Source organism: Ornithorhynchus anatinus, chromosome 7 (assembly GCF_004115215.2).
Source record: "Ornithorhynchus anatinus isolate Pmale09 chromosome 7, mOrnAna1.pri.v4, whole genome shotgun sequence".
Lineage (NCBI taxonomy): Eukaryota > Metazoa > Chordata > Mammalia > Monotremata > Ornithorhynchidae > Ornithorhynchus > Ornithorhynchus anatinus.
Genome location: NC_041734.1, coordinates 16,095,658 through 16,111,021, shown reverse-complemented (window position 1 = coordinate 16,111,021; position 15,364 = coordinate 16,095,658). Strand labels below are relative to the sequence as shown.

Genomic DNA, 15,364 nt, shown 5'->3' with positions numbered 1-15,364 from the left:
TAAGTCTAACTGAATGCTCTTAAGTGCTTAGTACAATGTTCTGCATGGAATAAGCAGTAAAGTGCTCAATAAATTCCATTAATTGATTGTTTGAGACCTGGGTACTAATTCCAACTTTACCACTGGCCTGCTGTGTGACCTTGAGCAAGTTACTTAACTTTTTGGTGCCTCCACTTCCTCATGGGTTAAATGGGACTGAGACACCTGCCCTTCCTATCTCTTAGATATAAAGCTTATAGAGGACAGAGATCGCATTTAATCTGATCAGCCTGAAACTACCCCAGTGCTTGGCCCGTAGTAAAAGCTTGATAAATACCATAACTACAGACTACCTATTTGCAGTGTCTGTCTTGTACTCATTAAAATCCATGAAAGATCTGTTTCTGAATTAAACAATCAATAAATGGTATTTATGGAGTGTTTACTATGTTCAGAACACCGTACAAAGTGCTTGGGAGAGAACAGTAAAGTAGAATTGGTAGACATCCCTGCCCTCAAGGAGCTTACACTTTAGTTAGGGATTGGAAGGGGAGCAGACATTAAATTATATAGGCAAAATGACAGTGTATAATGATATGTGCATAAGTGCTGTGGGGCTAAGCTTAGTTGCCTTAAATTGGCACATGACTTTTGGGTTTTGTTCCCTTTGGCTTTTCTTGACTGTTTTAATGGCAATTTCTTTCTCTTTGGTTTATAGACTCTGGACTATGAACAGATGCAGAATGTACAGTTGGGTATTGCTGTTAAAAATGTAGCTGAATTTCATTATTCTGTTATTCACCAATATAAAATTCAGTCCACTCCAGTCAAGATAAAGATTATAAATGTAAAAGAGGGAATCGTATTCAAGCCCCCTGTGAAGAAGTTCACCGTACAAAGAGGCATAAGTGGTCAAGCCTTCATAAATTATATTCTCGGAACATATGTGGCCATCGATGAAGATACTGGCAGAGCAGCCACAAGCATCAGGTAAGTCAGGTCATCATTCCACCTTGGATTTGTTCTTGATATATCTTTATTTTTAAAAGCACCATCAGTTTTCACGTTTTGGTGGTTAGAATATTTAACAAACTTGGTTTCCAGATGTAACACAGATTACCTCAACTGGGAGGATTAATACTCTTGGTCATTTAATCATTGGTATACATTGAGCACTAAGTGCATAACACTGTTCTAAGTGTTTGGGAGAGTAAAGTACAACAGAGATGTTAGTCAGGTTACCACCCACAAAGAGCTTACAGTCTAGATGGGGAGACAGTTATTCACATAAATTATGGACAGTTACAGAATACTAACAAGAAATGGTTATTGTTTACTTCAAAAAAAAAAATACAGCTGGTACGTGTTTTCCCTTAGTTTTTGAAAGCATTTTATAAAGGGCAGCGAGTCACCAGAAAAAAAGGCTTATTTACCTCATTCCATTTCAGAGGCTTATTTCAAGATGTCTGTGTTTAAAATGTGTAGGTGCTTATGATTGAAGACTAGTCTGTAAAACCAAAGTTCCTATCTCTCCTTGTAATGTACTTGAAATTCTGTGCATTTTAATATTTTAGCCACCAAAAAGGCAAGGAGAAATAGTGCCTTTACTCAATACAAATTTGTACATTTAAAAAAGTTTTTCAGGAGCATGTTGTTTTTTTTTAAGAGCACAGACACCTAGAGAACAAATGTAAATTGTTCATCCTGTGTAAATGGGCCCTTATTTCTGTTTCACTGCAAGGAAAGATTATTATTATGGATATAGTTCCTTTAGCATCTCTTTTGGGCAAAGAAAACTGATTTTAAAATGTCAGTACCTTATTAAACACATTTTATGTAGTTAGTCAAATGTGAAGTCTCTGAGAGCAGTCTGAAAATATTAATTATGGTACTTGTTAAGCGTTTACTATGTGCCAAGCACTGTTCTAAGCCCAGGGGTAAATCAGGTTGGACACAGTTCCTGTTACACAAGCGCTCACAGTTAATCTTATTTTACAGATGAGGTAATTGAGGCCCAGAGAAGTGAGGTGACTTGCCCATGGTCTCAGAGCAGACATGTGACGGAGTTGGGATTAGAAGCCGGGTCCTTAATAATAATAATAATAATAATAATAATAATAATGTTGGTATTTGTTAAGCGCTTACTATGTGCCGAGCACTGTTCTAAGCGCTGGGGTAGACATAGGGGAATCAGGTTGTCCCACGGGGGGCTCACAGTCTTAATCCCCATTTTACAGATGAGGGAACTGAGGCACAGAGAAGTTAAGTGACTTGCCCACGGTCACACAGCTGACAAGTGGCAGAGCTGGGATTCGAACTCATGAGCCCTGACTCCAAAGCCCGTGCTCTTTCCACTGAGCCACGCTGCTTCTCAGAATGGGGTTGGAGGTGAAGGTTAACAGGGAGTCAGTGGGTCCGTGGCCCAAGCATGGGAGGAAGGTGGGTAGGGAAGGGAAGAAAAAGGCTTGAAAGGGAGACAGAGAGGAAATCAGAAATGAAAAAGAGGATTAGGTTGCTTACAACTCCATTTCTAATACTGTTGACCCATAACTCCCCGGTCTCACTTCAGATTGTCTGATAGGTAAGACAAGAACATGTCCTTCAGACTCTAAGCCCCATGCTCTATCCACTAAGTCACGCTGCTTCTCAGAATGGGGTTGGAGGTGAAGGTTAACAGGGAGTCAGTGGGTCCGTGGCCCAAGCATGGGAGGAAGGTGGGTAGGGAAGGGAAGAAAAAGGCTTGAAAGGGAGACAGAGAGGAAATCAGAAATGAAAAAGAGGATTAGGTTGCTTACAACTCCATTTCTAATACTGTTGACCCATAACTCCCCAGTCTCACTTCAGATTGTCTGATAGGTAAGACAAGAACATGTCCACAGATGATGCTTTCATTCTCCAATGATTTTGAACTGCAGAGGGAGTCAAATCAGACTCCTCCAAGAAAATAAAGGCCACATACTTGGATACAGTCACCTAGAGCAGCTGATGATTGACAGTCTCATTTGTTTACAGAGGCATGCCAGCACACAAACATTTCCTTTCAAAACCAAATGTTATAACTTAAAAGAGAGGACCAAGTAAAATGTCCGTTTGTTGAAACCACTACTTTATTTGGAGAACATTTCCCACGGTAGGAGTAGCCAAAGGGCAAATCTAAAATAGATGTCTTCTGGATTGGTATATGCAGACAATTGGAACCAAAATGTCTACTTGATCCATATAACTTGGTAGTATAGACCTAGCTGATAGATGGCTGAGGATAATTTTAATTTATATAGCGCAGCTATACCTGTTAAAATATAAAGAATGTATAACTATACCTGTTAAAATATAAAAATGTACTTTAAAGAATTGTGAAATATTGCTTTAAAATGTTTATAGATATCCTTCCTTTTTTATGTTCGCCTACCTCAACTTTAGTGTTATTTCAAAGCCACAGTAAGTGTTATCACCATTTCACTTTTTAGATATGCAACGTGAATATTGACAAGAATTTTTTTTTAATCAAAACCAGATATATCATGGGCCGTAATGAAGGTGGTTTGTTAGCTGTTGATTCAAGAACCGCTGAGATTAGATTTGTCAAAGTGGTTGAGAGAGACTCAATTTTCATAATCAATAAGACGTTCACGGCTGAGATTCTGGCTATAGACGGTAAGAGGACCTATTTCTTTTTTTTTTATTAGAAACTGCCTAGTGCAGTTTTATCTCTTTATGGGTATTTCAATCAATCAGTTACTGAGCGCTTACGGAGTGCAGAATGTGTGTATATAATCTGATAAAGAGCTATGTCAGTCTCCTACTATAGAGGCAGTATGGTCTAATGGGAAGAGAACAGGTCTTGGAAATCAAAGCGCTTAGGTTCTAGTCAAAGCTCTGCTCCTAACCATTTAGACCCTCAGTTTTCTCAACTGTAAATAATACCTGCCTCTCCCTACCCCCTAGAGTAATATCGTGAATTGAAAATAATGTGAAGCATTTTAGGAAAATAGGGTGCTATATAAATTCAAGTTATGTATTGGACATTTATTAATCAATTGTATGTAATGAGTGCTTACTGTGTGCAGAGCACTGAACTAAGAACTTGGAAGAGTACAATTGAGTTGGTAGATATGATCCCTGGTCTCTCAAAGTTTACGATCAAATTGGGGAGATAGACGTTAAAATAAATACACACAGGGGAAACAGCAAAGTATAAGAGTATGTACATAAGTGCTCTGAGGGTGGGGTTGCTATCAAAGCACTTTGGGAATTTGGACTCAAAGGCATAGGTGATACAAATGGAAGAGACAGTAGGGTAGGGAGAGGAGAGATTAATCAGGCAAAGTTTCCTGGGTGAATTATAATTTTGGTAAGGCTTTGAAGACGGTAAGGCTTTGCACATATCTGGCGGATATGAAGTGGGAGGGAGTTCCAGGCAAGAGAGGGACATAAGCAAGGGGTGAGTGGCTGACGTAGCAGACAAGTGACGGAGCTGAGATTAGAACCCAGTTCCTTCTGATTCCCTGGCCCGTGCCCTGTCCACTAGATCATACTGCTTCCCTGTGTGTTCTGAGACTATTTCTTATCAAAGATGTTTTATTTTGCTGCTGCTTGAAAGGGAAAGGAAATGACAGCTTCTTCCCTGTCCCATCTTGAAAATACTTTTCTACAGCTTGCCATAGTTCTCCCTTACAACCACAATTCTGCTTTGCTTTCAGAAAGTGGAAAAACAGCAACAGGAACCGTATTGGTGGAGATCCCAGATTTCAGTGAAAGTTGTCCAATCATTGGCATCGACAGAAAGACTGTCTGTAGTAAGTTGCCATCCATCATTGTCACGGCCCGGGCTCCAGGAAGCAACCAAAACCAAGGTCCCTTCACATTTTCCGTGTCAAATCAGCCTCCTAGACAACTCTTATGGACCATACAAGCCCTGAATGGTGAGTCTGATGAAAGGAACTTTGCTTATGCTTCACATCCTCATACTCCATTGCTTCCTCTATCTATGTTGTATTTAATATTTGAACATCTGTCTCCCTCCCTAGATCATAAGTTCCTTGAGGGCAGGGTCCCAAGTGCTTAGCACAGTACTTTTCACAGAATAAGGGCAGGGATCGCTTCTACGAACTATATCATGTTGTACTTTCTCAAGGACTCAGGACAGTGCTCTGCATCAGTAAGTGCTCAAAAAATACCACTGATTGATAAATACCTTTGGTTGGTTGAACTTTCCCAAGGGAAGACCACTTTATCAGCTCTTCCAGAAGCCTGGGAAAGCACCTCTTTCCAATTCACAAAATCTTTAGATGAAAAAATCATCAGCAGTCTTCATGTCTGATATCCACTTGTGTAATCTCTCCTAGCACTTAATACAGTACCCTACGCGCAGTAAGCATTCATTCAATCATTCATATTTCTTGAGCACTTAAACTGTGTGCTAAGCACTGTACTAAGCTTTTGCTCACAACGAGCTCACAGCACATAATAAATGCTATTACTTCTACTATTAAACATCTACTTTGTGCAGTGCACTTACCTAGGCACTTTGGAGCCCCCCACTGAAATAGAAGACAAGATCCCTGTCCTCAAGGAGCCATACAAAAATGATTTTCTAAAGTTGATGATGATATCAATGTTTGGGAGCTAGAATATCCTGTCTCTTTGAGAGAAGTTGCACATACATTATAAATTTGTTCCACTGTTATAGTTGCCAACTGACCAATTAGTCATATTAAGTCTGTTCAATAGCAGGTCCAAAAGTAGGCTGCTTTAAAAAAAAAAAAAAAAAGGCTTCCACCATTAAATGCCAGATGTATTTTCACCCAGAACCATTTTAAACACTGGTTTAAATCCCAAAGTCTTAAAGTATTTGGACAGTGGAGGAAGATATTTAGAAATAGAAATCTTCTAGAGGACTTGTCATAGTCTAACTTCACTACAGCATCAACCTCCTCATTGATATCCCTGCCTCCAATCTCTCCCTCTTCAGTCCATACTCCACTCTGCTGCCAGGATCATTTTTCTAAAACATCATTCTACACATATCTTTGCATTACCCCCAAATATCTAGGGGTTCACCATTCCTCTTAACAAAAAGCAGAAGCTCTGGTCCATTGCCTTCAAGGCACTCAGTCAGCTCTCTCCCTCATTCTTAACCACATTTCTTCCACTAATCCCCCTGCTCCTTCTCTTTCAAACGAACCTCCTCAACTCTTGCTCAAATCCTTTCCTGTACCCTGAACTCCCTCTGCCTCCAAATTCAGCAGACCACAGATCTGTCTTCAAAGTTCTTCAGAAATCACAACCCCTCCAAGGAGGCCTTCCCCAGGGTAATTTTCAATCTTCCCAGTTTATAACCCAACTGCCTCTTTAGCTTCTCTGCACCATATAAGCACTCAAACTTCTCACAGCCCTCCCACACATAGCTTACATACCCTATCATTCCCTCTTATCTGTAATTTAAACATCTGTCTCTCCTGCTAGATGGTAATCTGCTTGGGGACATGGATCTGGTACTCTCCCAAACATTTAATGTAGCGCTCTGCACATAGTAGGTGCTACTGATGGACCAAAATTGATTTTTGAGAACCTCGGCTGACCCTGTCCTCCACTCTCTCTCCCTCCTTTCTCCTGGGTTTGTTAACAGCTACCGCTGCAGAAGTAAGAGCTCAACAGCCTCTGTCCTTGGGGACACACTCAGTTTCTCTCTTCGTGAAAGGGGGACAAGATCAGAATTGTGAAGCTTCAGAGACCTTGACACTCCTAGTGTGCGACTGTGACAGCAACCAGAGATGCATTGATCAAGGAACAACGGTTCCTACGACTTCTCTTCCTGGAGGGAAGACCTCTGACAGAAAAGGATGGAAACGGGCAAGATTGGGCCCTGCTGGCATTGGCCTGATAATCCTGGGCCTCTTGCTGCTGCTGTGTGAGTGTTTCATTCTATTTTTCTCTTTCCCTTATGAACCTAAATCAAGATTGTAGCTTCTTCAACCTTGGAAAAGAGAAGTGCATTGTTTTGGAAAGCATGTGATGGTAATGCCTGTGGTATTTGATCAGTGCTTCCTATGTGCAAGCACTGGAGTAGATACAAGATAACCAAGTCCTACACAGTGCTTGTCAACGGAGCTATGTAGAAAGGAGACCAGGTACTGAATCCCCATGTTACAGATGAGGAAACTGAGACATGAAGAAGTGATTTAATCAAGATCATATAGCAGGCAAGTGGTGGGGGTAGGATTAGAATTCAGGTCCTCTGGTTCCCAGGAGAGTGCAGTTTCTACTAGGCCAAGCTACTTCCCATCCCAGTGGAAATGTTTCCACACTGTTGTCATGTGGCAATATTTTCTTCCAATTGGCCATCAATTTTCAGAGGCAGCCACAAGCCATCTGGTCTTAGAAAAGCATTTGTCAGCAATACTAAAAGGCACTAACTAGGTCCAAGCAAATTTTCCACCAGGAACGAGAACAAGACCGAGGAAAAATGACTCTACGTGAAGTACGCTGTTTGCCTTTTACCCATGTTTTGTGTAGAATGATGGTATTTGTTAAGCACTTACTATGTGCCAAGCACTGTTCTAAGCTAAAGTTTTCCTACATATGCAGCCTTCCTCTTCTGAATGAGAAGGAATGGTCTGATTTGACTAACTCTCACTTAGTGGAAAGAGCACGGGCTTGGGAGTCAGAGGTCATAGGTTCTAATCCCGGCTCCGCCATTTGTCTGCTGTGTGACCTTGGGCAAGTCACTTAACTTATCTGTGCCTCAGTTACCTCATCTGTAGCAGGGACTGTCTCTATCTGTTGCCGACTTGTTCATTCCAAGGGCTTAGTACAGTGCTCTGCACATAGTAAGAGCTCAATAAATACTATTGAATGAATGAATAAAAATGGGGATTAAAAAATGTGAGCCCCACGTGGGACAATCTGATTACCCTGTATCTACCCCAGCGCTTAGAACAATGCTCTGCACATAGTAAACGCTTCACAAATACCATAATTATTAATACAGATCTAGAAGGTAGGAGACAAGTTATGAATGGTCCAAGTGTATAAAGACCAGGGTAACAATCTTCACACTGGAATCTGAAAAACCCATTCGACCAAACAATGAAGTGTCTCTAAAAGGATGAATTCTTACACACCTTAATAAGAAAATTGTATAGCTCCTCATAGGCTGAGCCAAAAGGAGGGATACTGGAAGTGAGATGGCTCAAGCCAAAACACTGCCCAAAGGGAGGAGAACTAAAATCTGTAGTTATTAGCATCCGTTGCTTTTAATAAGGGATCAGAGCTCATTTTGCATTTGCCCCTGCGGCCTGTGCTAATCTGTGACTAATGGACCCCTCCCAAGCAGGCACCGGGCTTGCCTTCTGCCTTTGGGCCTACTATTAGGAAGACGAGATCTGGAAGGGAGTTCCCAAATCTGAGACACTTCCTAGAAAGTTCTCCGCTTTTCCTTTCCAGAATTACTTTCAGTGGCTGCTGATGTTTCTGTTGATGTTGCAAAGAACTCTAATATAAGCTCTCCCTAAGGTTTCCTATGCCCAGTCCAAACTGCAAATTATAGATGATAAGCACTGCCTTGAGTTTTCTCCAGCCTCAATAGGGAATCCTTCTTTAAGATTTAACTCTGGATATTGGAATTAGGGTGGGATTTAGAGAGGGGTCTGGTGGTGCAGCCTATAGACAAGCATATTTTGAAGGTCCATAAGGTACATATCTGGTCACCAAACAAACAAAACACAGGAAGCATTGTGGCCTAGGGGAAAGAGCCCGAGTCAGAGAGTCAGAGGACCAGGGGTCTTTATTCATTCAAATGTATTTATTAAGTGCTTACTGTGTACAGAGCACTGTACTAAGTTCTTCGAAGAGTACAGTGCAACAATCAACAGACACATCCCCTTCCACAATGAACTTACAACCTAGAGGGTCTAATCCTGGTTCTGCTCTTGTGTGTTGTGTGTCCTTGAGCAAATCATTTAACTTCACTGTGCCTCAGTTCCCTCATCTGTAAAATGGGGACTAAGGCTGAGCCCCCATGTGGAACACGGACTGTGTCCAACCCCTCTAAACTGTAAGGTCCCCCCACCCCTTGACTGAAAAACTCATTACGGGCTGGGGATGTGTCTACCAACTCTGTTTTACTGTACTCTCCCAAGCACTTTAGTACAATGCACTGCACAGAGTGAGTGCTCAATAAGTATGACTAGAAAGGACTATCTTGTATCTACCCTAGCTCTTAGTACAGTCCCTGGCATATGGCAAGCACTTAACAAATACCATTAAAAATATTGCCAGGATTCATCTTAAGTTGAATTTTCCCTTTGTGGGGTTAAAATTCTCTATGTAGATGAAATTGTCCTTCTTACTCAAAGATGCTAAATGACCAGTGAAATAGAGAAGCAGCGTGGCTCAGTGGAAAGAGCACGGGCTTAGGAGTCTGAAGTCATGGTTCTATTCCTGGCTCCGCTGCTTGTCAGCTGTGTGACTTTGGGCAAATCACTTAACTTCTCTGTGCCTCAGTTACCTCATCTGGAAAATGGGGATTAAGACTGTGAGCCCCGCATGGGATCTGATTACCCTGTATCTACCCCAGCGCTTAGAACAGTGCTTGGCACATAGTAAGCGCTTAACAAATACCAACATTATTATTATTATTATTCACCTACATGCACCTACGGGTGCAAGTAAGACTGGAAAGGTCATTAAGTGACCTGCAACTCAAGTCATACTGAGTGTTCCCAAAAAGAGGTAATTCTTTGTTGTGCTATCAGGCTTGCTTGCAGTGCCTGGCGTAGTTTTCATTTTTGCATTGTTATTCTGACAAAGCTTCTGCTCCATCAGAGTCACTCTTTTCCTGATTCCAGTCCCCCATGCTTTTCCTCTGGGATGCAGCATCATCTGAGGCTTTGGTTAACTACATTCTTAAATGATTTCCTCTTTAATGCAGTAAAATAGCATAGTAGCCAGGGTGTAAAACATTCTGCAAGTGATAGATCTAAAACAGGGATTTGTATCCAAAAAAAAAAATCTTGTCACCCTTACATCTTCAAGCTACTATTGAGAATTGTCTTTCTCCCTGGTCATTTCTGGGGTTACCGGGCAGAAACTGTGACCTTGGTACCCGAATACTGTTTCTTTTCAAGTGCATTAAATCTCTCCTCCTGTTTTCTGCCAGTGGTCCCACTGCTGCTTCTCTTCTGTGACTGTGGAGCAGGAACATTCCCTGGTGTTGGGGCTGGCTTTATTCCTGTCCCTGAAGACCCGGATGGGGGCCTTCACAAGTGGGGCATCGAAGGAGCCCAGCCTAAAGACAAGGTGAGTTTTCATTAGAAAAAAATTGACCTTACCTATGGTGAGAACATTAGATTTCTTTTCTTGGAGGTTTTGGTTTTTTTTAAAAAAAAATGATATTTAAGTGCTTACTATGTGCCGGGCATTCTTCTAAGAGCTGGTGTAGATACAAGTTAATCAGATTGGACTGTGTCCCACATGGGACTCGCACTCTTGATCTCCATTTTACAAAGGAGGTAACTGAGGCCCAGAGAAGTTAAATGATTTGCCAATCATCATACAGCAGGCAAGTGACAGAGCCAGGACTAGAATTCAGCTCCTTCTGATTTCCAGGGCTATGCTTTATCCACTAGGACACGCTACTTATTATTTTGAAACATTTGTTAAAACCTAATGTAAGACCTCAAAGCCTTGGCTAAGTATCAAGATATTCTTGTCCTCTTATACTCAATTTGACCTCAATTATCTGAATAGTTGAAACAGAAGGCTTTTTTGGGCCAGAAATGGCCTGATAAATTAATGGCATTGACCTGATTTGTGTTGCTTTGGCAATATATTCCATACTCCTGAGGGTCTTTTGTTGTACAGAATCACAAGCATCTATAATCTTATGAGTAGTGACAATGTATTTTTTTTTAAAAAAGCTAAAATTTATTTTTATGGTTGGGTTTGCAGGAGATGGGACAGGTGTGTGGATCAACAACAATAGTTGCCAATGGGACAGAATGTGTGGAAAATTCAGGTAAGTCAAAGAAGTGTTTGGAAATGATAGTATGTGATGAAGCCCAATAACTTTTTTACTGAGAGGAAAAACTTTTCTGTCACTTGTCTGTTGTGTGATCTTTGGCAAGCTACTTAACTTCTCTGTGCCTCAGCTACCTCATCTGTGAAATGGGGATTAAGACTATGAGCGCCACGTGGGACAACCTGATTAACTTGTATCAACTGCAGTGCTTAGAACAGTGCTTGGCACAGAGTAAGCACTTAACAAGTACCATCGTCATCATTATTATTATTATTAGATGGGAAGGGACTCTATAGTAGGTACTTGCTTATGATTGTGGATTCCTTGGCATTTTGTTTCAGTTTTTATCTCCACTGCCAAGTTTGGCCATGTATTTCTTCATTATACATTGCCTTTGTTGATTTATCTGTTGACTGTTGTCAAGGTAATTAAGGAGCTGGGCGGTACTGTACAGAAAATCATAGTAGTGCACAAACGGGCCTTTGTCTTCCTGTCTTTAGGAGAAGTTTGTACAAATGCATATGCAGGAGGGGCAGTGGTGGAAGGAGCTTCAGGAATGGAAATGACCACTTGTTCAAGGCATGTAACAGCTTCCGGATTCGAAGTAACCAATGGGCTGGCTGGATTTTGTGGGACAAGATCGAGACATTCTACAGGAGGAACCCTGAGGGAGTGTGCAGAAGAATCAGTAAACATGGCTTTCCTGGATTCCTATTTCTCTCAGGTAACTTGGTGGTGATGGTGTCGGCTTGTCATTTTTAGTGTAGGGGAGAATTGGGAGCATGGTTTGGGGTGGGAGCTTTGAGGAGACAGGGCAGAAAAGGAAGTGAGGGAGAGTAGGAAAGGGAAAGAGAGGGAAGGGAGAATAGTAATGGCATTTATTGAGTGCACACAAGGTGCAAAGCAATGTGCTAGACACAAGATAATCATTGCAACCTCAGGGCTGTAGTTGTCATGCTGCTTACCAGCCTGACATCAGCCACTGTTGTCCCAAAAGCAGCTGAAATCCTGGCTTGTCTGGTGGTGGTGTCAGAAAACAAGCCTAAAAGTGTAATAGCAGCTCGACATTTTCAACGTGCACATTGTCCCTGAAACGTCCTCCTGTCTGCCTGAATAAACCAGGGATGAGATGGGTGGATAGCTTATCCTCAGTGGGGGCAGGGAGGGAGAAAGCCTCTGGCCCAGTGAGGGATAAGAAAAAATATTCCCACCTTAGCAGTGGGGAGTTCAACCTGCCTGAGAAACATTGTGGCCTAACGGATAGCGCATGGGCCCGGGAGTCAGAAGAACCTGTGTTCGTTCATTCATTCAATCAATCATATTTATTGAGCGCTTACTGTGTGCAGAGCACTGTACTAAATGTTTGGAAAGTACAATACGGCAACAAATAGAGACAATCCCTACCCAGCAACAGGCTCACAGTCTAGAAGTTCTAATCCCGGCTCTGCCACGTGTCTGCTGTATGTGACCTCGAGCAAGTCACTTCACTTCTCAGTGCCTCAGTTTCCTCACCTGTAAAATGGAGATTAAGTCTGATCCCCACGTGGGACATAGACTGTGTCCAACCTGATTAGCTTGTATCTACCCCAGGACTTAATACAATGCCTGGAACAGAATAAGCACTTAACACATGCCTTTTTTTTAAAAAAAAAAAAAGAGTGGGTAAGAAAGAGGTAGTAACAGCTCACCTCCAACTCTGGCCTTTTCAATTCCAGGAGGTGGGACAAATTAGCTATGCCCATTTGTCTTTTCCCAGAATCTGTGGTGGGTAAGCTAACAGCTTCATCTCCTTTGTGCAGAGTTAGGGTTAATAAAAATAACTGTGGTATTTGTTAAGCATTTGCTATGTGCCAGGTTCTAGGGAAGAGACAAGTTAATCAGGTTGGACATCGTCCCTTTCCCACATGGGGCTCACAGTTTAGAGGGAGAAAAGATATTGAATCCCTGTTTTACAAATGAGGAAACTGAAACACAGAGAAATTGTGAAACTGAAACACAGAGAAGTTGTAACTTGTCCAAGGTCACACAGCTGGTAAGTGGCAGAACTAGGATTAGAACTCAGGTCATCTGACTCCCAAGCTTATGCTCCTTCCTCTGGGTCATGCTGCTTCTCTGAGGCCCCTTTTCCTTCTCTGAGCCCCAATTTGGGGTAAAATCCTCCTTTAGCAGTCTGAGCCCCTTTTAGCTTCATGGCTGGATCAAACAGTTCTGTCTGCTTCACGAACTGGGCCATAAAACATAAATGAGCATTTGGAGAGCACTGGACTTGAGCCCAGTTTATGAGTTGATGAGCCCTGACTAGGGTTCTTAAAACAAAGTAAGACAGTCTCTTCTAAGCACTTGTGTGCAAAGTGTCAGCAAGAACTTTGAAAACGAATTAAAATCTCCCACCAACAATTGCAATTGATTCAACACCCTCTAGTGCTATTATACCACCAGATGTTCTCCTGAACATTGACACGTCACGATGTGGTTTAGACAAATGGAGTCCACCACCAATTTTCACTCTAATAAAGGCTAATGAATAATTTCCTAGGACTATCCAAGCAGCAAGGCTAAATAAAGTGCCTTAGGGAGACCAGAGCTGAGTGACTGGCCAAGTAAAGTTCCAGTCATGTGACGTTTGTTGCTTTGCTTTCTATGGCCTTGGCTGGCAGTGTTAATAACAGCAAGGCACACAGTGGTGTTTCGTTCAGCGTGGGTTCCCAAGCTATATATATTAATACGTATATTTATATGTGGGAAGCTGCAAGGCCTAGTGGACAGAGCAAGGGCCTGGGAGTCAGAAGGGCCTGGGAGTCAGAAGGACCTGGATTCTAATCCCGGCTCTGCCACTTATCTGCTGTGTGACCTTGGGCAAGTCACTTCACTTTTCTGTGCCTCAGTTACCTCATTTGTAAAATGGGGATTAAGACTGTGAGCCCCATGTGGGACGGGGACTGTGTCCAACTTGAATACCTTATCTACCCCAGTGCTTAGAACAGTGATTGACACAGGGTAAGTGTTTAACAAATACCATTAATAATATCATCATTAGTATTATTAAAAATCTGTTACATTCCCTCCCTTTTCCCCATGTCTAGAAGGCTCTCGCTTGCTCTGACGAAGATGACGTCCACAGGGTGAATGACTGTCTGCTGATCTACGACGACGAAGGAATAGAGGCCCCGAAGTCCCCCACGGGCTCCGTGGGCTGTTGCAGTTTCATTGCCGACGATTTGGACGACAGCTTCCTGGACGATTTAGGGCCCAAGTTTAAGAAACTGGCGGCTATCAGTCTGGGCCTCGATGATGAAAACCAGGCAACCCAGTCCAGCATGCTCACCCCCGGCTCTCAGTGCCAGGCACTGTCTCCCCATCTGCCTTGTGCCGGGTCTCCCTCCCCGACTCCTTGTGTTTCTGTGTGTGACCCGTTGCCTATGGCCCCTGTATCTGACCCCTTGCACCAAGGAAACTTCTTGGTGACTGAGACTTACACCAGTTCAGGTTCATTCTGTCAGGTCCCTGCGGGGACCATCGACTCTAGAAACATGGTGGTGACCGAGAGGGTGTTCTGCCCTGTTCCCAGCTCCAGAGGCAACTTGGGTACCTCTCCTGAGTTATCGAGATCACGAAATGTGATCTATTCGGAGGAGCCATGCTCGGTCCTAATATGACCGGGGCCAGTTGGAATCATCCAATGGGCCCAATTAGTGGCTTTCTTTTTTTCCTTGCAGACCCCTCATTAGGGGAGAAATGCCACCTGCAACACAATCGTCTAAAGAGTTAGTCACTTATTGGCTATTTTCATATGCTTTCCTCTATGGTCACTTCAAATCGTTCAACTCTTACCAAGCAAATGGGTTTTGTTTAACCAACCTCTGTTTGGCACTACTACTGGGAGCTCAAATAGCACTGAATCCAAATGTCAGGAACACTTGGGGTGGAAAAAACATTAAACCTTTTCTCTTGGGAGGCAGTGTGGCCTAGAGAAAAAAATCACAGGACTGGGATAGGAGTTCTAGTCCAAGCTCTGCTGTTACTCGTTGTGTGATGGTGGGCAAATCATTTAACTTCACTATGCTTGTTTCCTCATCAGAAAAATGAAGATAAAATACCTGATACCTGTTTTCCCTTCCTCTTAAACTGTAGTGCCGTGTTGGACAGGGACTGTGTCTGATGTGCTGATCTTGTATATGGCCTAGAGCTTGGCACATAGTAAGTGCTTAATAAATAGCATGGTTATGCCAATACCAGCTAAGCCTTGTGGACAGTGAACATGTCTACTCTGTCATTGTATTCATTCATTAAATCTTAATGAGCGCTTAGAATGAGCAAAGCACTGTACTGTCCCGAGCTCCTAGTACAGAGTACTGCACACAGTAA

The 15,364-nt window shown here is 42.5% G+C and overlaps 1 protein-coding gene across 1 annotated transcript in view; it reads left to right on the top strand.

Moving 5' to 3' along the window:
- Positions 1-14,951, top strand: part of DSG3 (desmoglein 3) — a 37,729-nt gene extending 22,778 nt beyond the window's left edge. The window contains exons 9-16 of the mRNA XM_029068434.2: positions 698-969; positions 3,494-3,633; positions 4,680-4,901; positions 6,608-6,889; positions 10,139-10,278; positions 10,930-10,996; positions 11,500-11,723; positions 14,083-14,951. Coding sequence (XP_028924267.1) covers positions 698-969; positions 3,494-3,633; positions 4,680-4,901; positions 6,608-6,889; positions 10,139-10,278; positions 10,930-10,996; positions 11,500-11,723; positions 14,083-14,655 — 1,920 coding nt within the window. The 3' untranslated portion in view covers positions 14,656-14,951. The remainder of the gene's footprint in view (positions 1-697; positions 970-3,493; positions 3,634-4,679; positions 4,902-6,607; positions 6,890-10,138; positions 10,279-10,929; positions 10,997-11,499; positions 11,724-14,082) is intronic.
- Positions 14,952-15,364: the final 413 nt, after the last annotated feature.